The sequence below is a fragment of the Maniola jurtina genome, chromosome 21 (genome assembly GCF_905333055.1).
Source record: "Maniola jurtina chromosome 21, ilManJurt1.1, whole genome shotgun sequence".
NCBI lineage: Eukaryota > Metazoa > Arthropoda > Insecta > Lepidoptera > Nymphalidae > Maniola > Maniola jurtina.
The window spans coordinates 49,046-74,029 of NC_060049.1; the positions used below are offsets into that span (position 1 = coordinate 49,046).

The window sequence follows — 24,984 nt, forward strand, 5'->3', positions numbered from 1 at the left end:
AATAGTTGCGGTTTCGACTTGGCATCGTAAAACGCACAACACATCGTGGGAACTCACATGGGAACCCCGCACGAGCTGCACTGTTAGCGTATCGTCGCGGTGGATACTTCTCGGCTTATATCAGTTGAATCGAGACTGGGCTCTTCAGCCTTTTCTAAACCTACACTTGGCGCATGGCGCCACGTCGACCGGGCCTTTAGCCAGTCGACCGGGCTGAGCCAGCAGAGGTACTCCCTCAGGAAAATAGTGTCATGTCTGCAAATCTTTGAATGAAACCTTTGACAGAGTTCCTGCGGTCACCCAATTCGCCTCGGTGATGCTGTAACGGCAAATCAGACCCAAGGGCTATACAGATGTTCACACCAGCGCCCACTCGGCCTCGGTTGTAGTAGTGAGTGTATCGATCAGCGGTAGTTGTGGTACGCACCCTCTGTATGCGCAGCTGCAGGTCCCTCACGAGCGGCTCGGCGTCGGCGTGCACGTCGTGCGCCGTGTGGTGGAAGGTCCACCAGCCGAACACGAAGCCCAGCAGCGTCTCCACCAGCTCGAACTTCTTGCGCTCCTGCACCGCCTGCAGCTGGAACACGTACTCCAGCGACGCCTGGCAGAAGTCGCGCTCCGCCATGTCCATCGCGGCATCCGCCTGTACACCACACCACACTGTGATATATATACCATTTCGACTGCCGAGCGAGAGGTTGGATACCTCTGCGAGTCAACCTCTCGCTCTAATATCTTAGTAGTAATTATGGGATAGCGATGAGTAAGTATTGGGTGCTCTCCATCTACTCTGTATCTGATCTTCAATGTTGCGGATTCAGCCACTCAGCATGAGCGTAGTGCGCACCTACCTCCTGAAACACCGCCTCGGGCTTCTTGGTGGACAGCGACAGCGTGCGCTCCTGGCTCTGGCAGAACTTGGCCGTCTTCTTGTCGAACTTCTTCTTGCCTTCCTGCAACCGAACACACGGCGCTATTATAACTACCGATAGAGTGCCACTACTTCACTAGCTCAGCCCAAAACACCCCGCGCCTGCTGAAGACTGTCGAGCTGTGACTGCTGTCGTCGAGCGCTTTCTTATCACAAATTGTGTCGCGCGAAGAGTACAGTCTTATATCCAGCTCTAGCAACTCGCTACACTTGGAAAAGCAAAGTACCTACGCCCATTAGGATTCATTTTCCGTTCAAAATATTTAAGCATTAAGTAAAAATGTACTGTCGAAATTATTATTATGGCAACGGCACGGAAAGGTTTTGGAAGGGTAATCTGCAGTTTCTTGTCAGATTTTTCTTGGAATTTGCTTTCTTTTAACTAAATAGGTATGCGCTTGACTGCAATCACACCAAATAGTAGGCGAAGATCTACCGTGGAGGCGCTTGCCTACATGGTGCCTATTCACTTTTCTTTTAAAGGTCCCAATATTGAAATGGTTGGGAAATATCGGCCTGTACTCTAGCAGTGCGTATTAGAAATAAGGGAGCGAATCGTCTTGTGCCATTTCGTGGAATCTCGACGATTTAACGATGCCTCACAGTCCGACAGTAACATGGCGAGGTAGAAACTCGAGCTTTCTGAACCAGTGGTGGGTCGACATGTCACAAGAACCACAACAGCAGAGCAATGTTTTGGAAAGTTTGGATATATTTTGGTGGTGTTACCTTGACAGCACCGATGTGGTCCTTCCGGAACCGCTCCAGCGGCTGGATGATCTGCTCGTGCGCACGCCCCAGCTGCAACACACACGGAAGCACATTACACCGGTAGCTCTGTTACACCACGCTTTTTGACGACCTCCCTGGCGCAGTGGTAAGCACTGTGGTTTTATTAGTGGGAGGTCCCGGCGTCGGTTCCCGGCAGGGGTTCGAAATTTTATGATTTCTACTGGTCTGACCTGGCTAGTTACCACTCAACTGGCAAAGTCGTGCCGCCAAGCGATTTAGCGTTCCGGTACGATGTGTGGTATAGGTACTATTGTACCTAAGTAAGTATATCAAATCTTAGAAAAGAGTAATCGCCGAGTTTCTTGCTAGAAAGGCAATCCAAATCAGTGGTAGATGCATTTCATGATTTAAATGTACTTGTAAAAATTTAATTAAACAAAAATATTTTGGATTTTGAATGTATCGTGTAAAATAAGTGTCAAGTGCCAGCGCGTCGCCGTTCCTACTAGAAAACTAGTGTTATCAGAACTCGGCTGGCACACTGTCGTGCGTCTCGACATGTGCAAGCAATGTAAAGGAGGACGAGAAGGACACGCGCGGCATTCCTGCGCGTCGCGCGTGCTGTTGCGACGTCAGCGCGGCGCTAATCGCTGCCTCACGTGCTGTGTGAGGTTCGAATCTACAGAGCGCACTTTGACTTTGCTTGCAGTTAAGTTTCAGCTAAAACGAGACAGGTTTATGTCAGCGGTATAGAGCTGTCTCGTTTTAACTGTGCAAACTGCGCTCTCTAGATCTCGGTGTGTGACACAATCACCGCGGATGCTCGAGTTGTACATAATATTATTCATATGGCCTTATTTGCATACCGATACCAACTATCAGCACTAGTCAATAGCTTCTACGAGTAGTTATAGTTATAGTGATCTCTAACGTTCATGTTTTGGATCCATAATGAAGTCCAACACGATTTCTGTGTTTGAATGCCGAAAATGTTTTGGTCTGTTAAAATCTTTTGATCATATTCCAAAATTTCCGTCAAATTATTAAGTAACAGATTTATTACGTTTTCAGTACAGTTGCTCGTAAAATGCACTTTCAATGCTAATCAGTTAACATGGAATTTTTTTATTGGATAAGTCTTAATAGTTATTTCAAAAAAAGTTTCCTAGCAAAGATTTTTAATATTTATATGATTTTAAAAATGAGCGTTTTAGTAAATACGGCCATTTTTGAAAATTTTAATTAAGTTTTTCGTTTGTAGTTTTTCTCTTTTGTAATAACCTACTCACCGTCCTCGTGTCACAGTGTACTATTGCCATCGATGACTATTACTTACATACGAGTAAGATTGTATTGCGCCATGTTGTTAGTACAATTGCTTTGGCACAATATAGCACGTATGATAATAATAATAGTGTCAATACAAATTTTCCAGTAGGTGAATCTTTGTTCAATTAGTCATACGTTTATCGTGCAGTTACTAATTACGGACAGACCGACACCGCCCACTGCGGCGGCCCGATATCGCAACAGCGCTAAGGTAGGGCGTTCACTATACAGTCACTGTGACATATACATACCTACTATGCATTGAAAATGCGAAGAGCATCGAACAACGCGTCGAGGCTGCGGCGTCACTGGCAGGCGTCAAATTTTAGCACATTTGACGCAGGTAGCCGTATTGTAGCCATACTTTCGTATAATTTTACGTCACCATAGCCTAATATTTGACATATCGTCGATTCAGAATCTAATCGAGCTCCGAGGGTTCCCTCACTTTAGTTGACTCTGTATTTGTACTAAGTATTTGTAACTGTTATGCGTATCCATGCGTATCTAACTTTTAGCGCCAGATAGCAACGTTTTATAAGTGGTAGCAGCACCTCCTACCTGTAACTTTAATATCTGTAACACCCACTTTCACAGACATGGATTTACGTTTATATCGCTGCCTACTCTACCGAAAAATTACTACTAATCTACTGTTTCCATTTAGACATTCTACTAAATAACAACGAAACCATTGACACCTCATTCATCAAAATCGGCCCAGTAGTTTAGACACTACGGTGGTACACACATAATCTGGATACAAACATACATACATAGACTGCTAAAATCATAATCCTTCCTTTTGGCTTTGCCGCAGTCAAGTAAAAAATAAACAAACAATAAAGCAAACTAAGGAGCACATTACTCATATTATAATGCGGTGGTCACACTGCACACGCACTGTTATAGCTAGGTTAGCTAAGCTAAGAGTAGGTGCTAATGACGTCACTGCGGTGACTGGGCGTCACTTGCATGCCTAATTACATGTACTCGAGGGACGCATCGTAGCTTTCACTCTCCCCTACGAGACAAACCGTGCTACAACAACTAGTATAAATATAGTGCGAACGCCCCGCACGCTCGGGCTATCCCGCACCGGGTGAGCGCGGGGGCGGTGCGGGAGCTGTGCGGGCGTCCGCACCCCGATTGCCATCTCCATGTGTCGCACACTATGCATCTGTAAATGGACAAACGCATCGCTGCCTCCTGCGACGTGCTACATCATCTACGTTCTACACTGCCTCGATAATCTACATTGTTATTACAACTTAATGCATAATGTTTAGTCGCAGATTTTGAGACCAGTTTTACAGGATTACGCACCTGAAGGATGGCGATTAAAAAACCCTTTTACTACGCCTTCACCCGTCTGTCCGTCTGTCTGTCAGCCTGCTGGCTGTAACTCATGAATGTTATAGGTTGAAATTTTTTGTGTGTGTATTTCTGTTAGGGCTATAGCAAATAAGTAGCAAAAATTTCAAAATGCAAATTTATAAAAAATTAAAGGTTATATTGTATACCTTGTACGATGGTACGGAACCCTTCGCGTGCGAGCCCGACTCGCACTTGACTGGTTTTTTATTTTTCTTCACATTAAGTACAACTTACAAATCCAATAACTGATTATTTCAATATTGTTCTTCAGATTAAAATCAGATTCTTTTACATAGAAACGCCTTCGATCATAGATTTATAGCGTCCATGAGTAACGCAATGTTTTCAAAATAATGAAACTTTGTCAGTTGCCATGCAAAGTGACTCCTGATAAGGCAGAGCTAGAGTTGCGTCACTTAATTATAGTTCGTCAAGAATCGATACACGATCGATAAATAAAAGTAAAATATATTTATAATCAAGTAATATAAAAGCCGAACACGCGCCGGAACCAGCCCGGCCGCGCCCGGAATTTACATTTGGACGTCCGCGTCTGTGACGAGGTGTGAGCTAGGTCATGGCACATGCCACTTTATCGATGCTATAACGTCCGTTTGTTTTTATTCATTGACAGACTAGCGCTTGGCTGCAATCAAACCTGGTGGCAAGTGGTCATTGGCATGCGCGGTGCGACTCTACGACTGCGGGTCGAGGGTTCTACGTCTAAGGTTGGTTAGTGCATTTCTGGCATATGGAACCGAGTATATTAAGTCAGCGAGAGTAATTATAAGCCTTGGCTGAAAGCCACCAATTGTCTTCTCAAGAAAATAAGTAGTTAGCAATATGACGACACACACGCAACAAACATTGTAAAATCTATACTTAATATAATAAATGCGAAAGTGTGTCTGTCTGTCTGTCTGCTATCTTTTCACGGCTCAACAGTTTAACCGATCCTGACGAAATTTGGTACAGGGTTAGCTTATATCCCGGGGACGGACATAGGCTACTTTTTATCCTGAAAAATCAAACAGTTCCCACGGTATTCCTAAAAACCCATCCGCTTAATCGATTTGTATATTTTGTACCGATATGTAATTTGATAAGCAGCTTGCGTCCCTGAAATTGACATAGGCATTATGTCCCGGAAAATCAAACAGTTCCCACGGGATCTTTAAAAACCTAAATCCACGCGGACGAAGTCGCGGGCATCCTCTAGTTATGTTATAAATTTGTATTGATTATTTTACAAGCTAGATAAATTCTGCCGGATCTGACGAGAAAATATAAATTTTTGTCCCGGAAAATGAGAGTTCCTAGATAGTTTTTAAAAAACGTAAACGCATGTCGCTAATCAAATATAATTGAAAGCTTCTACCTACCTACTACAAAAGTGTTGAAACATTTCAAACTGGTGGAACGTTTTATGGTATTGAAGACTTGAGCTGTGACGGTCGCAGGTGTCGACGCTGCCGGCGCGGCGGCCGCGGCGGCGCGGTGATAGTAAAAGTGGTCGCGGACGCGTCACGGCCGCGCCAAGGTGAGCCGCTTCCCGCGCAGCCTCGCCGCCGGAGCCTCCGCACTCCGCACCGCTCTACTGTAGCGCACCTAACCGCGCCGAACCAAAACGCAGCTTCGTTTTGGTTGTGGCGAGTGCGCTCACCTAGCTTCATCACACAAACTGCGTGCGCGATGGCTTCTGTTTATGTTTCATTTGGAGATTTGAGCTAACATCAATATCCGATAAATTATATCGGAATAAAAACTTTTGGCAGTCGGATTAAGGCTCAGGTTAAAAAGCATTCAAATAGAATAATATATTCCCAAGTATATTATGTTCACACGTCAACGCTTTTTTACGTGTGAACATTTTTGTTCTATTTGGACGTTTTTTTAACGGACGTTAAAAAAGCTCAAAGTGTAAATGAGGCCTTAGTCGCAACAATGTGTACAAATACATAACCCTAGCGACCGAAATCATTAATTGATCCTATCTTCTATACCATACTTAGCAAGTAGTTATTTGATAAATATGTATGCTAGTTTTTGACAAATAGCATTGCTTGTGGACAGATTTCAGATCGGATTATAATTTTCAGCTGTGGGATGGATTAAGTTTTTGAACATCATAATCCGAAGCAGTTAGTCGATAGTGGACGTCGGAGCGACTGCGGTGGGTGTCGACGGAGTATTAACATAACCGGGATCAGAGCTGGTGTATGGCAACAGCTTTCACTGCTCGTTACGACATAGCTACCGACGCGGACACCTGTCGCACGCCGCGTGATGAACGGCGCGCGACGCCGCCGCACGTCGCACGTCGCCATCGAGCTGTCCAGCGTACGACGTCGGAGCGACTGCAGCGGGTGTCGACGGAGTATTAACATAACCGGGATCAGAGCTGGTGTATGGCAACAGCTTTCACTGCTCGTTACGACATAGCTACCGACGCGGACACCTGTCGCACGCCGCGTGATGAACGGCGCGCGACGCCGCCGCACGTCGCACGTCGCCATCGAGCTGTCCAGCGTACGACGTCGGAGCGACTGCAGCGGGTGTCGACGGAGTATTAACATAACCGGGATCAGAGCTGGTGTATGGCAACAGCTTTCACTGCTCGTTACGACATAGCTACCGACGCGGACACCTGTCGCACGCCGCGTGATGAACGGCGCGCGACGCCGCCGCACGTCGCACGTCGCCATCGAGCTGTCCAGCGTACGACGTCGGAGCGACTGCAGCGGGTGTCGACGGAGTATTAACATAACCGGGATCAGAGCTGGTGTATGGCAACAGCTTTCACTGCTCGTTACGACATAGCTACCGACGCGGACACCTGTCGCACGCCGCGTGATGAACGGCGCGCGACGCCGCCGCACGTCGCACGTCGCCATCGAGCTGTCCAGCGTACGACGTCGGAGCGACTGCAGCGGGTGTCGACGGAGTATTAACATAACCGGGATCAGAGCTGGTGTATGGCAACAGCTTTCACTGCTCGTTACGACATAGCTACCGACGCGGACACCTGTCGCACGCCGCGTGATGAACGGCGCGCGACGCCGCCGCACGTCGCACGTCGCCATCGAGCTGTCCAGCGTACGACGTCGGAGCGACTGCAGCGGGTGTCGACGGAGTATTAACATAACCGGGATCAGAGCTGGTGTATGGCAACAGCTTTCACTGCTCGTTACGACATAGCTACCGACGCGGACACCTGTCGCACGCCGCGTGATGAACGGCGCGCGACGCCGCCGCACGTCGCACGTCGCCATCGAGCTGTCCAGCGTACGACGTCGGAGCGACTGCAGCGGGTGTCGACGGAGTATTAACATAACCGGGATCAGAGCTGGTGTATGGCAACAGCTTTCACTGCTCGTTACGACATAGCTACCGACGCGGACACCTGTCGCACGCCGCGTGATGAACGGCGCGCGACGCCGCCGCACGTCGCACGTCGCCATCGAGCTGTCCAGCGTACGACGTCGGAGCGACTGCAGCGGGTGTCGACGGAGTATTAACATAACCGGGATCAGAGCTGGTGTATGGCAACAGCTTTCACTGCTCGTTACGACATAGCTACCGACGCGGACACCTGTCGCACGCCGCGTGATGAACGGCGCGCGACGCCGCCGCACGTCGCACGTCGCCATCGAGCTGTCCAGCGTACGACGTCGGAGCGACTGCAGCGGGTGTCGACGGAGTATTAACATAACCGGGATCAGAGCTGGTGTATGGCAACAGCTTTCACTGCTCGTTACGACATAGCTACCGACGCGGACACCTGTCGCACGCCGCGTGATGAACGGCGCGCGACGCCGCCGCACGTCGCACGTCGCCATCGAGCTGTCCAGCGTACGACGTCGGAGCGACTGCAGCGGGTGTCGACGGAGTATTAACATAACCGGGATCAGAGCTGGTGTATGGCAACAGCTTTCACTGCTCGTTACGACATAGCTACCGACGCGGACACCTGTCGCACGCCGCGTGATGAACGGCGCGCGACGCCGCCGCACGTCGCACGTCGCCATCGAGCTGTCCAGCGTACGACGTCGGAGCGACTGCAGCGGGTGTCGACGGAGTATTAACATAACCGGGATCAGAGCTGGTGTATGGCAACAGCTTTCACTGCTCGTTACGACATAGCTACCGACGCGGACACCTGTCGCACGCCGCGTGATGAACGGCGCGCGACGCCGCCGCACGTCGCACGTCGCCATCGAGCTGTCCAGCGTACGACGTCGGAGCGACTGCAGCGGGTGTCGACGGAGTATTAACATAACCGGGATCAGAGCTGGTGTATGGCAACAGCTTTCACTGCTCGTTACGACATAGCTACCGACGCGGACACCTGTCGCACGCCGCGTGATGAACGGCGTGCGGCGGCGTCGCCATCGAGCTGTCCAGCGTACACACAATCCTGTTTTCTCAAAAACCTCGATATTTGTGACATTTCCGAGAAAACGGAATTTTATCAAAGACCTTAAACTGATTATAGCGATTATACGGTGTTTATCCATTACATAACGCAATGTGCTTTATGTACCTACCTACCGTTAATATACCGACCTTATTCATATAATATTATTCAAAAGTCAAATCATTTACTCAAAATAGGTAACATTGTACCCTTTTTCATAGTCACTTGTTGGATTTGTAAGATAATAATGTAATGGTGATAATAATTAATTTCGTATACTTCGTTAACTTATATTAACGCTAACTTTGTCAATAGGATTCTCGAAAGTAAAAAGTGAAACTTTCTGATATGTATGAGTACTATACCTACAACGGTTTATACGAAACTATCAAAATGTTGGATGTTATTATTAAGTACTTAAATACTAATCAAATACTACGTATATGAATAAAAAAGGTTGAATATGGAAGTTCAATGCAAATACAATATTGCTAACTTTCTTATAGACTTTAGACGTTACGAGTTAGTTCCTAGAAAATCTAGAAATAACCAAATATGAAACATTTACATTTTAGCACCAGTCACACCAACGAGGACATATTGTACATACAAGTAAGTATAGAAAGGGATTTCGGCTTCGTACAGCGTGGTCTCTACATGACTATGAGTGGTTGTATGTGATGATGCAGTCTGATGAAGCAGAGCGCGCTTGTCTACAAGCTGCTCTTGGCTTTAGGTTGCCTTTTATTTTACAAGTGGAGGGAAAACATTCAATATCCTTTATTTCCTCCTGTACGATCTAGAAGTTGGTGTCACTTGCAAGCCAGTCAGTAGACAGTGTGACAGTGTGATACGCCCAGATGGTCCATATGGTGTCCAATGAAGAGTGGCACGGGTATGGTCAGATGCTAAAGGGCATATGAGAAGGGAGGCTGGACAAAGGCAAGACAAAATAGGAGAACAAGTAGAGGATCAACACGAACTAATGTAATACGATTCCGTGCTGCTCTCGCAGAGGGGGAGGGTGAGGACACACCCTGTCGACATGCAGAAGTCAGTAGGGATCTCGCATCCTCCTAGAGCAAAAAGAGGATGTAGTGGAGGGTGCTCACCATTCGGTCCCGCTCGTCCTCGATGGTGCGGATGAGCTGCGCGAAGTGGTGCAGCGAGCGGCCGATGACGCGCTCGTCGTCCGTCATGGACGCGCCGATGCACGCGAACTCGAACTGCTCCATGCTGGCCGCCAGCGCCAGCTGCGCCGCGCCCAGCCCTGCGGACACAACATCGATACATCACCATCAACCGACAGATGTCTACTGCTGTGTGTAGGCACTTTCACAAGCCACAGTCTTACACCGCTGCCATCCAACAACTCACTGCGACTCGTTTGATGTCGTTTGTCCACAGTCGGGCGATCTCCCAACATCTCCGACGGCGCTCTCTGTGTGAGATCACCATTCCAGAAACTAAGGACGCCAACGTCTAACGTTTTATCAAACTATGTTGTGCCCTTTGCCGCTTGAGCTTCGCAACCCGTTTAGCCTTGTTTGCTCTCTCGTGGCGTGCTTCTCTTAGCGATCTCCTCATTTCTGATTTGATCGCGCAGGGAACTTCGAGCATCGCCCACCGAGTGACTGTGAGCTTCTTTATGAGTTATCTACACCAGCACAACATAAAGCATATTGCAAATGAACTATGTTCAACGGTGGACACCCGCAGCCACCCGTGAGCTAGTTTAAAGACATAGTACATCGAAGGAGATGGCTACACTCGACTGGAAACGGCAGGCAGAGCTGCATAACGAAGATTCGTGTAAAGGTCTTCCTTAGAGAAAATCAGTTGCTGTAAGTATTCCGGGTTGAGACAAAGGATTCGTGGACAAATAACTGATACGCAATGCATTTTGCACCTAAACATAATTTCGTCACAAGATGTCTGTGTCGCGCGCACCAAGTCACGTCCCACGAAGCTAGCGATTGCAAGGCGTCGAGATAAGCACGTATCAGCTGAATAACGCGGCGTTGCTGTCACTTTACATTGCGTGGATAGTACGCAACAGGTCGAGATGACGATCGATGGCGCGGCACAGCGCGGGTGACGTGCGGGGTTGCGGCGTCTAGCTGTACTATACGAGCTACTCCACAGCAGATACCTGTGAAGTTATATGCTTCCGTCCAGACCTAGCCTAAGCTGCTAAAACAGACGCTGAAAACATTGCCTGTCCTAACATTGTCGTGGACACCGGCGCGCGGCGCGCAGCTCATAGAGGCATACAAGTACTGCTTCAGTTGGTGTAGCCACATTCACGACAATTAGGGAAGTTCTAACAAAACGCCAAGGCTTCGACGGCGCTGGCATGCGTCAAATGTTAGTACATATATGGACGCAGGTAGCCCGCAATTAGCCCTATTTTTCTATAATTTTACGTCAACATAACCTAGTATTTGACACATCGTCGATTGAGGCTCAAACCGAGGTACCCTCTCTCTACTTCACTCTGGTACAGCGCAATGCGCACTGATGATGACAAACATTAACTAGGAGACCTGTCACCTAACTAATTCCTACCGTAGTTTTTAAATTTTGATTTTGATCATTCAGATAGTGGCGAGTTTGACGGCATTCAGCCGCTATCAGCAGCTAATCAGCGCTTATCAGCGTTAACGTTAATTACCGAAACGCTGGCACAGCATTCACAATCATCATACACGCATTACAATTTTCTTTCGCAGTTTCATTTAAAGCTCTTAATAACTCTAGTTATTTTTAAAACAGCTATTTTCATAATTTTGCAATTATGCAAAAGAAATGAAGTAAATGGCAAACTTCACATCACGGTTAGCTCCGAGTGTGACACTCATTATTACTGTAGGAATTCAACAAACACAATTTTAGACTTAACTAAGCAGTGGCAGCCTAGTGGTTAAAACGTTGGCCTTTTATTGAGGAGGTTGGAGGTTCAATCCCAGACACACATCTTAAACTTATCCAAGTTACTTATATGTATGTTTTAGTGTTAAGCAGTTTACTATCACTTGCTCAAATAGTGAAGACAAACACTGTGACGAAACCTGCAGGTCTAAGAGCTGTCCATAACATTGTCAAAGGTGTGTGAAGTTTGTCAATCAGCATGGTGAACTACTGCCAAACCCTTCTCACTGTGTGAGGAGAGCCATGCTCAGTCATGAGTAACTGAACAATTGTGTTTCATCATCAACAACTTATTGCTGGCTCACTACTGAACAGTAATTGCTAAAAATGCACATTACTCCAAAAAAATACACACAGCTGGTGTCGGGGATCAAGCCCCAGACCTCCCCACCATAAGGCTGACATCTTCACCACTGGGCCTATCAGCACTACAAAAAGGAGTAAGTTGTAATACAACTCAACCCAACTCAACTCAACTACAACTACTCTTCTACAACTCAACTAGTCTTCAACTCAATTTACAAATATGTAGTATTTTAAATCAGTTTCAAATAACACTAGAATGATGAAATAGAATGTCACCTCAGGGCTACTCTACCAGAATCACCACTACCTCCAACCATAGTTAAAATATAAAGAGTATAACGTTTTTATTTTATGCATACTAAGTCTATTACAATGATAATGAGTTATAACTAGTTCACAAACAACTCATTACATGAGTTAACTGGCTTGTTTATACACCATAGTTACTGATACATTAATTGCTTAATATTCTGTATCATATCGCCTACAAGTACAACCTACTTAGTATTCATGCCAAAAGCTTTATAGGTATGTAAGCTACTAAATAATATGATTGTTAGCCATCTCATGAATTATTCAATGGTGATATTCAACTAAGCTCAACAAAGGACACCTACAAGCTTAGTGAAACTCAGCTATAGATGTAACCAATTAGTTTTATCTTTGCAACTTTGCATGAAAAGGTCACTCTATTTTCTCATTTCAGATCTTTCTAGTTATATTGTGTATCTATCTATCTAATTTTTCTATATTTTCATTTTCAATGGAACTACTTATGTGAAAGTCTGTTTGTTTGTTTGGATGAGCATAAGGAACACATGTGGCAAAAATCAAAACTCAAAGTATTTATTTCAAGGTTTCATTCTGCTCAATCCCGTGGGCTATAAGTAGATAAGAACCAAATACTGGATTTCAGTAACAAATTGTGAAAAAATAGGTTTAAAACTCATCATAGATCTCATCATCATAAACTTGTTCACACAATAGTGTTTTGGTGAGCACAACAAAAGCATAACAACATAATGCCAGCTGTACTTTCAATTGCCCTCAAGGTTGTGTGATATTCAAGTGATCAAGGGCACTGGTTGTGTGGTCGCCGTGCGGCGCGCCAGTGTCTTGTTGCTGTCACCGCACAGCTCTTGTATAATTATCAGTTATCAAGGCACGGCAGGAAATACTTGGCTTTGTGTTTTGTTTCACCTACTGCCCACCAAAGTATGCATACTATTGTACATCCGACTGTATGCTAATATATAGTTATTTAAATACAATTATTAATTACTTACATATTTAAAGAAGACTAAAAAATATTTACTTAATTAAAATTATCTATTTTGTGTAAGATATTTTGGAACATAATATTGTGTATCAATCAATTACTTAATCATTTCTAGTCATAAGTAAATAAGATAAAAGTATTACTTTAATCTAATCACTATCTGATTATGAAAAGATAACAACTGAGTACAAATAACAGTTTATGATATGGAAATGTTCCTAATTTATATGATTATAGAAAAGCTTTCATTTTATTAAATACTTAAGTAATAGAACTGAAAATAATATAAAACCAAATTGTTTAATGTTAATGCTAGGTTACGCGACTACACTTCTTTGTGTTCAATACCTGAAGTGTACAAAGTGTCCTCATATCTTGTGACAAATGATCATAAATCATTTGTTATAGTTAGCTGTATTAGTCACAGCAGGCTCTTGCTATACTTTAGTTTTCCTTGACTTCAAAGATAAACAAATCAGAGGTTTCAGAAAAACATAGAAGCAACATGATTTGCCCAATGCTTTAGATTTTCTGGAGTTAAATATTTACTTGTATCAAGATCAGTTATTCTTTGTCAGTTCAAAGTACATGATATAGGCTGTGTGTATAATTGTGCCTCTGAGGCATTTCAGCCAGAAGCTACTGTTTATATTTTAAGTCAGTAAAGGAAAAATTAACTCTATGTATTTGAACGTGGTCATGAATTAATGGTCCACAAGCAAGACAATCTCTTGCTTGACCACTGTCAGGTCTAAGTTGGAGCGTGCTTGTCTATATGTCTTGGATTGAAAATTTTGATCCAACTTGAATCCAATTTGAATCATTAAATGGATAACAATCAGTAAAGTTAGCTTCGATTAGGTGTAAATCACTCACAAAGATTGCGACCTATGCAAAATCACCACAGTATGTGTAAATAAAGAGAAACTGAAAACCTACAAAAGTTATAATTAGGGCCCGCTATGGCGAGATACAGTCCCCAAAGTACTTTTGTCGTCGTAACTATTTGAATCATGACTATATTATGATTGATTTAAGTAGGTAGGTACTTAGTAGTAATAGAAAAACTGAGTGTAGAGTTTCGCGGGAAATGTGTTTGTTGGGTGGGAAGGCAGAGTCGGCTTACGCTTGGCGGCTTGCACGACATCCTTGACCTCCTTGATGAGGCGCTTGATCTGCTGGCTCGTGCGCTCCAGCTCCTTCTCGTGGCGCTGCAGGTTCTCGCGGAAGTGCGGGCTGTCCGCCAGGCACTCCGTGAACTCCAGCGGCTGCAGGCCCACGCCCATGCTGCCGGCCGCTCCGCCCCACGCTCCGACACCAGCCAGCCAGCCAGCGGGCACTTTCACCGAGCCTCGCACATCGCGCGCGACTCCGATGACGCAACGCACGACACACACGACACTGATCACCTACACGATACTACAAACTACACAAAATGAACACCAAAGCAGTGTTGCCAGTGGCAGATAGTCAATTGTAACACGAGACATCTCAAAATGTAACATTTTCACGAGAAAAGTAACATTTCCTTATTTTTCGTGGAAAATAAAAGTAATAAGGTACACAGGTTAATATGGCACTTTATTATACAAAAATTTAAACAGTTTTCTTGTCCCATTAGTTAAGCTTAAAAAGAATCGTAATAATAATTATTGTTGATTGAATAAATTGACTGCTGATCCTGAAAAAGAAAAACAAATCAATGTGTAAAATAATAATATACCAACGGATTTAGAAATGTCTTTGAATAGCTATAACTTATTTTGTTAATCAATTTATAATACAAGTGTAAATTAAAAATTTATATCACCCCAACAAGTGAAGGTTACATTAACTAGAAAAGAGCTGATAACTTTCAAACTCTGAACCGATTTTCTTTGATTATAGCTAAGAACACTCTCCATCAAGCCACCTTTCAAACAAAAAAACTAAATTAAAATCGGTTCATTAGTTTGAGAGCTACGATGCCATACACAGATACACACGTCAAACTTATAACACCCCTCTTTTTGGATCGGGGGTTAAAAAGATTAAAATCGTCTTATATCGGGCGATCTGACAACACAGGACTGTTTGAGTTTGAGAGGCTACGCACTAGGTGGACTTTGTCTGTGTAGCGTTTGATGGCAGGCGCGTGGTGCCTTTTTGGAGTGTTTTTTTTTTTGTTAAAAGTGGCTGCTTTTTGTGTTTCACTGGCGTTTTTGGTGCTAGAACCATGCTGGAACTAACTGGGAAGCGCTCTAAAGGGGCGCCGTGCGTATGTCGGCGAGCGCCGGCACAGACGATGTCCTTACTTATATAGTTTCCCTAACTTAAAAATATCTACAAACTTGACATTGGCTAATCTTTGTAAAGCCAGACGAGAGAATAAAAAAAACGCACTAGGTAGGTACGCAGTGAAGAAAATTACGCGGGAATTTCAAATTCGTTTTGTTAACTGAACAATACTAGGTAGGTACCTAACTACTTACCTTGGTCTCAGCAAAGAGATCGATAGATTCGATAGCAAAACTCAAATTTTAGGTTACGCCGGCCGGTATCTACTCAGCTCGCTCTCATTCCTGTAAAGAAAACCGAAGTTACCTACAACAATAACTAAGTAGTAAATAGCTAAATGAACTTCTGGAAACTGATGTGACTTAATAATAAGATGACAGTCAATACAAAAACGAACTGCTTTCAGTTGCAAATACTATGACTTTGTTTTTGCATTACTGATTCCCTAATTAGTTAACTACTTACTTATTTACTTAAAACTACATTGTATACAACATTTACTTACCAAGCAAGTAGTGTTAGCAACACATATACACAGTCGATAAGGATAACGAACAAACCAATCACTTTCGAATTTTGACGAAATAAAGATACAATTTTTTTTTGTACTTAGATACCTAACTACCTACAATATCACTACCCCGCAACGAAAAACTTTTTTTTTTTCTCTCGACTGGCTTTATACTGATTAGCCAATGTCAAGTTTGTAGTTATTTACAAGCTAGGAAAACTATATGTATAAGAATGGACTTCGTCTGTACCGGCGCCCCTTTAGAGTGCTTCCCAGTCAGTTCCTTGGTCAGTTCCACCACCAATAAACATTAGCAGAACACAAAAACCGGACACTTCTAACAAAAAAACACTCCAAAAAGTTACAACACGCGCGCCAGCAAACGCCACCACAGACGAAGTCCACGAATAACTTTATTAGCCAAAACTTGGCCAAAACAAAGTTGATTCACAGAGAAAAACAAACAAAACACTTTTTTAATCACAGAGTAATTACAAAACAAAGTGAACTTAGACCAATGACTTAGAGAAAGTGAAATAAACTAACAATTATGGGCCAATTACGACAAACGAAAACTGTTTTGGATGTGTTCCGTTTCACGATTATTTTTGGTTTGCTGGGAAAAATTTGAATATTTTTATGAAGTCCTAAAAGTAACGTAAAGTAACATTTTGAGTCGTGTAACATGGAGGAAACATGAGGGGGTCAAAAGTAACGTAAAATGTTACAAAAGTAACATTCTGGCAACGCTGCACCAAAGTTTCGTTTCACAATTGTAACGCCACGCCGCCTCAGCCAATCGCAACGCGCCAACGCCAACCAGACTATCCGAGTCAAGCCAAGCTGGCCAATCACCGCCTGTTACAGCCGATAACCGCCAAGACGGCCAATCATAGCCTACTGCCGCCATGACAGCCAATCAACGCCAGCGCCATTGACAGCCGAACGCAACTCCGCCACCACTGCCGAATGCCTTCGGTGGGGATAACGCCATATAAAGCTATGCGAGCTCACTTTTAGGATTATTGTTCTATCGTACGCATTGTAAGCTGAAACTATGTCCATTTGTGTAAACAAGTGTAAATTATATAAATAGTAACAAAGTAACAATAGTAATAAAGCAATGAGTGATTTGTATTAGTGTGTTTAGTGAAGTGACATAATAAATTTGGGCGATTATACTGATTTGCTCTTTTTATTTAAACCCACTGTTTCATCTCAGAAGTGGGATTAATAAAGAAAGTTATGATGCATAATCGCGCCAATTAACGAGTCGGCAAAGACATGCCATCTACTTTGTTCATCCGCAAGGATGAAACGAATCATCGTGTAAAAATAAAGCGACAATGAAGATCGTCCACTTCTGGGGCCCGGAAGGTCCTTAGAAGAGTTTTGAACCGGAGGTACATTCATCTGCAGCGTGCATGGTTTCTACGCCCGATGGCAACCTACCCTCAACTTCTACGCGTAATAACTGAGGTATGATCCATCCATTATTCCATTTCTAATCCCGTTTTTAATGATATTGATGCATAGTGTAATGAGGTTGATCGTGTTTGTAACCTCTACTGATGAGATGACCGTGAAAGGTTAATATTGCTAACACCCTGTTTGAGGTTATGAAATTAGTATTACAGCACGCGGGTTATGATAGGTGGTCATTATACGCTCGCGGATAGTGAATGGTTTGAGTGATAGCTGAAGATAAATATAACTATAATTTGTGGCATATCTGACCGTCAAATAAAGGTTTAGGTTTAAAGATGTTTAATTCTCATAAAAACAAAAAAGTCATTTACATAAGAACTTAATTCTAAGAAAATAAAGTTTACAATATTCGCCATTTAATTAAGTACTCATTCAGCGCATTTGTTGAAGTAATTCGCATTACTCATAGTGTGAGCAGCTAATTCAGTTTTAAATGGATTGAATGAGTGTACATTTTTTTATGTGTGCAGGTATTTTGATGTACAGTTTAGCTCCTTCATAGGTAAGGGTTTTTCTGCCATAAATTGTTCTAGTTTTGGGTAAGGCAAGGTAACTAGCTCGACGAGTTTTAGTTTTAATTTCTGTAAATGTGATATTTGTGTGTATTGTTTTATTTATAGTTTTCCTAACAAAAATACACGTGTTGTATATATATAACTGATGAAATAATGGCGGTGAATACTAATGCTAAAATTGCAACCGATTGATTTAGTCAACTTTTTATCGAATCAGGTAAAAACCCGTTCAACCATCCACTTTTCACGTTGCATCTCGCCGAGATACCCGCAATTTGAATTCGCAGTTTAATTCTAGAAAACGTACTTAGTGGGTTAGTAGTAGTGCTTTCCAGTATGTGGAAATTATGACCAAGTGCTACCGGTACGAAAAAGTTAACAAGTAATTCAATAAGTTAAATAATAAAAAATAAAAACTCCCGACTGCAGTTTGCGCTGCATATTTTTCGGCTCTTACATTAAATCGTATAAAATCCACCACATTGATTGTTTAAAGAATTTTATATATCCATTGACACACACGCCATCAAGACGAATGACGTATCATTTATCAAAATCGGTTAAAATTGTTGAGTGGTTATGAACTGACACAAATACATACTGATCAGGAATTAATTTAAAAAAAAAAAGATCTAGTATATCGGATGGTAACAATAGTTCTCAGACTACCCGCAAATTTCAACCAGAAGTTTTCAAGAAACAAGCTTTGACGCTATTAGTGTTTTTATTTGCACAAGGCTCAGTTATAGTATAAGGTTCTATAAACCTTTAAGGTTATTTTTTTCGCGTCGTCGGTGATATTCCCGCTGCAGTCATACAGACAACACGGGGTACGTGTGGGGTACCTGTAAATTATTTTTAAGGGTACAATAATATCATTTACGTCAGAATCGGTTGATGAACACTTTCAGTGTGCTCAAATCCAGTTTTGCATAATTATAGCATGGCGATCGCAATTTGAATGTAAAATCGAATTGTTTTATGATGTTCACTTTTGAGTTTCTTGTGAAATTGATTTTCATGTGGTTATATGATTGTTATGTAATATGAATATAGATCTTCATAATTGGGGCAGACGTACTTTATGAATCGACTGGGAGCTACTTGTAGTCAAACAATAATATTGTGTTTATCTTTCTTTTCTCGGAATTTTTGGTGAGTTCGTGAAGTGCAAACGTCATCGCCTACGATGGTCACCACTGATGCTTTGCTGTGTGCTGTGTGCCTGATGCCGAGCGCGTCACTGCGAGGCACCACATCGCGGCGCGCTAACGATGCAGGGTTGCGGCCAATGGGTATCTATAAGCCGCCGCATTGTTGCCTATTTGGGGTGACATAAGCGCTGTTAAGCGTTTATGCTGTATGGTATGACTGTTCTTTTATTTTTACTAAAAGTTAGTGTTTATGAAGTCTGTACGTGTTGTAACTTGTAGTTTAAATCACATTCTTTGAATGATTGAGAGCATAGTAAGTAGATCTTACTCACGGCTTTGGAACTGTCTCGTATAATATACAAGCCAGTGGCACAGCGTATAAAAGAGTAAATACAAATAGGTAGTGTAATGTAGGCAGAATTGGGCACTTGGAGGAAACGTAATAATAACTATTACCAGTTAGATATCCTTATGATTTTGATAATGCTTTTGTCATTTTAGAAAAAAAGTAGTGCTTGTAGGCAGCATGTATGTTACGTACTTTTGCCAACTTTCAATCGAGTCAATTTCATCATTCTACCTTAAGATTGTCGGTCCAATCATAATGTAAGTAGAAAGTTCAAGTGGCACTTTTAATTATAACCATGATATAGCTTTGTGCCGTTCATTGTTAGTCAGGTGGACCGGACGTACCGTAAGAATTTTCACTAAGCCGACTAGACTGACGTTTTACATAATATCTTGAGTTCAGTTGGTGTTAGTATGCCTGCCTGGTTATGTAGCTTACATAGTAGGGAATAGAAAACTGTTATTTGACTGATGATCCTGTATTACCTAAATTCAATCGTGAACTGTTTTCGGAATTACATAGATGCCGAAGTGAAGACAAGTGCCAAGTCTTACTTTCTGCAGCCAAGTCTTACTTTCTGCAGCCAAGTCTTACTTTCTGCAGCCAAGTCTTACTTTCTGCAGCCAAGTCTTACTTTCTGCAGCCAAGTCTTACTTTCTGCAGCCAAGTCTTACTTTCTGCAGCCAGGTCTTACTTTCTGCAGCCAGGTCTTACTTTCTGCAGCCAGGTCTTACTTTCTGCAGCCAAGTCTTACTTTCTGCAGCCAAGTCTTACTTTCTGCAGCCAAGTCTTACTTTCTGCAGCCAGGTCTTACTTTCTGCAGCCAGGTCTTACTTTCTGTAGCCAAGTTTTACTTTCAATAGCCAAGTTTTACTTTCAATAGCCAAGTTTTACTTTCAATAGCCAAGTTTTACTTTCGGTAGCCAATTTTTACTTTCGAAAGCCAAGTTTTACTTTCGATAGGAGTACTTTCATCTCGTTGCTCGTTGAGAGATCTCCCTGCAAGGATTTAAGTGAGATTCCTTTTCAAGTCAGAATAATAGCATTCACAGCTTCACGAGAAGCTATTTACAAGCTATTTTCCTTTCTACAAGCCAGTCTGTTGACGGTTTTTCTTTCAAAAATGTCTCTAAAGTAAAACGTGGAAAAATAGTACAACTGAAAACGATAATAATTTATAAATTAAATAATGTTCTTTTGTTTACGTCTTGGTTTTAAAGTAGATAAGATTGCAGTTTAGATCACAGACCAATGGCATTGGATTAGAATTTTGTAGATTTCATACTGACCACATTTTGTAAAACCATTTTGTAAGACAGCGAAAGGATATCGCTCATCAGTAGTGTAGGTACAATTTGATTATTACAGATGCTTTTGCAAAATTTGTAATTAGCCGAAAACGATCAGTTTCGTAGAATATTATACATAATTTGCCTTATTTGGACATCCTAGTAAACTTATAAAGTGAGCATAAGAATGCTTTTACTAGTAGACATTTTAGAGTTTCCGAGTGTCGACTGATTAATAGTTAGGTATGTTTTGACCTCCATGATACTACCACGAGCCAAGTGCCTAGTCAAGCCAAGCCAAGCACTAACCAGACCATGTTAAACGCGTTGTGCCACAGGTCCTAGCGAAACTGCGAATAAAATGATTGGACAAACTGTTAACTGATATTATTTGGACTACTGACAATACTCTCAATGAATGTGATATCCATAATTTGGTATTTACCTAGGTCACGATGCCATGTTACTATTAATGTAAAATTAGCGAACTCGGGATGGTTATGCGTAACAAGGCAAATGCTCGGTAAAGAATAGCAAGCGATAGGATAAAGCTAACTAGATAATGTAACTGACAAAATTAATATTTCATTTAATTATAACAAAGGAATTTAGTTATTTAGTGGCAAGTTCCCACAAGCATTGCGATAGAAGTAAACACTGATAGCATTTACTCAGGTTCATTTTCGTAACCAAGCTGGTAGGCATTAAGAGAACTCGAAGTGTTAAGGGGTTTCGAGGCTACGAAGCTTGTACATGCCTGAGCAGACTCTTTAAAGCCATATCACAGCGCCTACGGCTCTTATATCCAACAGTGCTAACTGTTCTGATAAATAACTTGAAACCGAAGACCTTGTTGAGCTATTGTCTACCAGAAAGCTAACCAAGCATTTTCCCATTGCGGGAGCAATTCATTGTTTCAGGACGGCCGAATGTAACGCCACGCCGCCTCAGCCAATCGCAACGCGCCAACGCCAACCAGACTATCCGAGTCAAGCCAAGCTGGCCAATCACCGCCTGTTACAGCCGATAACCGCCAAGACGGCCAATCATAGCCTACTGCCGCCATGACAGCCAATCAACGCCAGCGCCATTGACAGCCGAACGCAACTCCGCCACCACTGCCGAATGCCTTCGGTGGGGATAACGCCATATAAAGCTATGCGAGCTCACTTTTAGGATTATTGTTCTATCGTACGCATTGTAAGCTGAAACTATGTCCATTTGTGTAAACAAGTGTAAATTATATAAATAGTAACAAAGTAACAATAGTAATAAAGCAATGAGTGATTTGTATTAGTGTGTTTAGTGAAGTGACATAATAAATTTGGGCGATTATACTGATTTGCTCTTTTTATTTAAACCCACTGTTTCACAATATAAAACACCAATACGAAAATTACGAAAAGATTGATTACTATGCTACTGTCACATTGAAATGCAGTGCACAAAAAATTGAAAATACTCTATGCGGGCTGTCACACGAGTAGGGACGCGCAATGGACTTTGAAACGATATGTCGATAAACATAACCATTAAAAAAAACACATCGATGCATCAATTTTAATGCAAGCTTTTTTATCGGGAATTTAATTTAATTTAAATAATAAGGAACAATATACAAATACATATTCTACATTTAGAATGGAATGGGAAAAAGTAAAACGAATGGATGGGCAGTGAATATTGTTGCCATTATATTAATATGAATGAGCAAAGCTATATAGATTAGTCATTATAGCTTCATTTGTTTGCCTGATAATGAGCACGGTTTTCTTCTCAGAATAAGAAGGGGACCATAGTTTGCCACGCTGACCCAATGCAGATTGGCAGACTTCACACACCTTAGATAAATAATTATTGTCCTAGAGGATTTTAGAGAATTGAAAAATATAGGACAATAATTACTAGTTACCCATAATTATACTAAGTGCGAAAGTGTTTGTTTGTTGCTTTATTGGTTTGTCCTTCAATCACGTCGCAACGCGGCCATGGATCGACGTGATTTTTGTATGGGTACTGTTAAAGACCTGGAAAGTGGCCTAGGCTATTTTTATCCCGGAAAATCAAAGAGAGAGGGAAACTATCCAATTTAAATAAACAATATGCTGTTAAAGAAGTTTTTATATTAATTTATGTCTCACACTGGCCGTCTATTATATTGAAACAGTGGGTTTAAATAAAAAGAGCAAATCAGTATAATCGCACTAATTTATTTTATCACTTCACTCAACACACTAATGATTACTCTCAAATATTTGTTACTAATACAGTTATTTACTTATTACACATTTATTACACAGTTATTACACTTATTTACACAAACCGGCAGTATTTCAGCTTATAATGCGTACGATACAATAATAATCCTAAAAATGAGCTCGCATGGCCTTATATGGCGTTATCCCCACCGAAGGCATTCGGCAGTTGTTGCTGAGTGGCGTTCGGCTGTCAATGGCGCTGGCGTTGGCGTTCAATGGCCGCTAGGCTATGATTGGCCGGCGTTTGGCTCGGCTTGACTCGGATAGTCTGGTTGGCGTTGGCGCGTTGCGATTGTCTGAGGCGGTGTGGCGTTACATTCGGCCGTCCTGAAACAATGAATTGCTCCCGCAATGGGGAAATGCTTGGTTAGCTTTCTGGTAGACAATAGCTCAATAAGGTCTTCGGTTTCAAGTTATTTATCGGAACAGTTAGCACTGTTGGATATAAGAACCGTAGGCGCTGTGATATGGCTTTAAAGAGTCTGCTCAGGCATGTACAAGCTTTGTAGCCTCGAAATCCCTTAACACTGCGGGTTCTCTTAATGCCTACCAGCTTGGTTACGAAAATGAACCTGAGTAAATGCTATCAGTGTTTACTTTTGTCGCAATGCTTGTGGGAACTTGCCACTAAATAACTAAATTCCTTTGTTATAATTAAATGAAATATTAATTTTGTCAGTTACATTATCTAGTTAGCTTTATCCTATCGCTTGCTATCCTTTACCGAGCATTTGCCTTGTTACGCATAACCTCCCCGAGTTTACTAATTTAAATTAATAGCAACATGGCATCGTGACCTAGGTAAATACCAAATTATGGATAGCACATTCTTTGAGAGTATTGTCAGTAGTCCAAATAATATCAAGTAAGCAGTTTGTCCAATCATTTTATTCGCAGTCTCGCTAGGGCCTGTGGCACAACGCGTTTAACATGGTCTGGTTAGTGCTTGGCTTGGCTTGACTAGGCACTTGGCTCGTGGTAGTATCATGGAGGTCAAAACATACCTAACTATTATTCAGTCGACACTCGAAAACTCTAAAATGTCTACTAGTAAAAGCATTCTTATAGTCACTTTATAAGTTTGCTAGGATGTTCAAATAAGCCAAATTATGTATAATATTCTACGAAACTGATCGTTTTCGGCTAGTAACAAATTTTGCAAAAGCATCTGTAATAATCAAATTGTACCTATACTACTGATGAGCGATATCCTTTCGCTGTCTTACAAAATGGTTTTACAAAATGTGGTCAGTATGAATTCTACAAAATTCTAATCCAATGCTATTGGTCTGTGATCTAAACTGCAATCTTATCTACTTTAAAACCAAGACGAAACAAAAGAACATTATTTAATTTATAAATTATTATCGTTTTTCAGTTGTACTATTTTTCCACGTTTTACTTTAGAGACATTTTTGAAAGAAAAACCGTCAACAGACTGGCTTGTAGAAAGGAAGTGAATAGCTTCTCGTGAAGCTGTGAATGCTATTACTCTGACTTGAAAAGGAATCTCACTTAAATGCTTGCAGGGAGATCTCTCAACGAGCAACGAGATGAAAGTACTCCTATCGAAAGTAAAACTTGGCTTTCGAAAGTAAAAATTGGCTACCGAAAGTAAAACTTGGCTATCGAAAGTAAAACTTGGCTACCGAAAGTAAAACTTGGCTACCGAAAGTAAAACTTGGCTACCGAAAGTAAAACTTGGCTACCGAAAGTAAAACTTGGCTACCGAAAGTAAAACTTGGCTACCGAAAGTAAAACTTGGCTACCGAAAGTAAAACTTGGCTACCGAAAGTAAAACTTGGCTACCGAAAGTAAAACTTGGCTACCGAAAGTAAAAC

The 24,984-nt window shown here is 42.2% G+C and overlaps 1 protein-coding gene across 5 annotated transcripts in view; it reads right to left on the reverse strand.

Moving 5' to 3' along the window:
• Positions 1-14,744, reverse strand: part of LOC123876484 (rho GTPase-activating protein Graf) — a 34,500-nt gene extending 19,756 nt beyond the window's left edge. For 2 of the 5 annotated variants that reach the window (XR_006798370.1, XR_006798369.1), the window contains exons 1-5: positions 14,429-14,744; positions 9,899-10,056; positions 1,661-1,732; positions 848-953; positions 428-643 (exon numbers count right to left, since the gene is read on the reverse strand). Coding sequence is in view for 3 of the 5 variants with exons in the window: in XM_045922775.1 (XP_045778731.1) it covers positions 428-643; positions 852-953; positions 1,661-1,732; positions 9,899-10,056; positions 14,429-14,588 (708 nt within the window). In the remaining 2 variants the exon portion in view is untranslated. The remainder of the gene's footprint in view (positions 1-427; positions 644-847; positions 954-1,660; positions 1,733-9,898; positions 10,057-14,428) is intronic. The other 3 variants (XM_045922776.1, XM_045922774.1, XM_045922775.1) reach the window with 2 other exon arrangements.
• Positions 14,745-24,984: the final 10,240 nt, after the last annotated feature.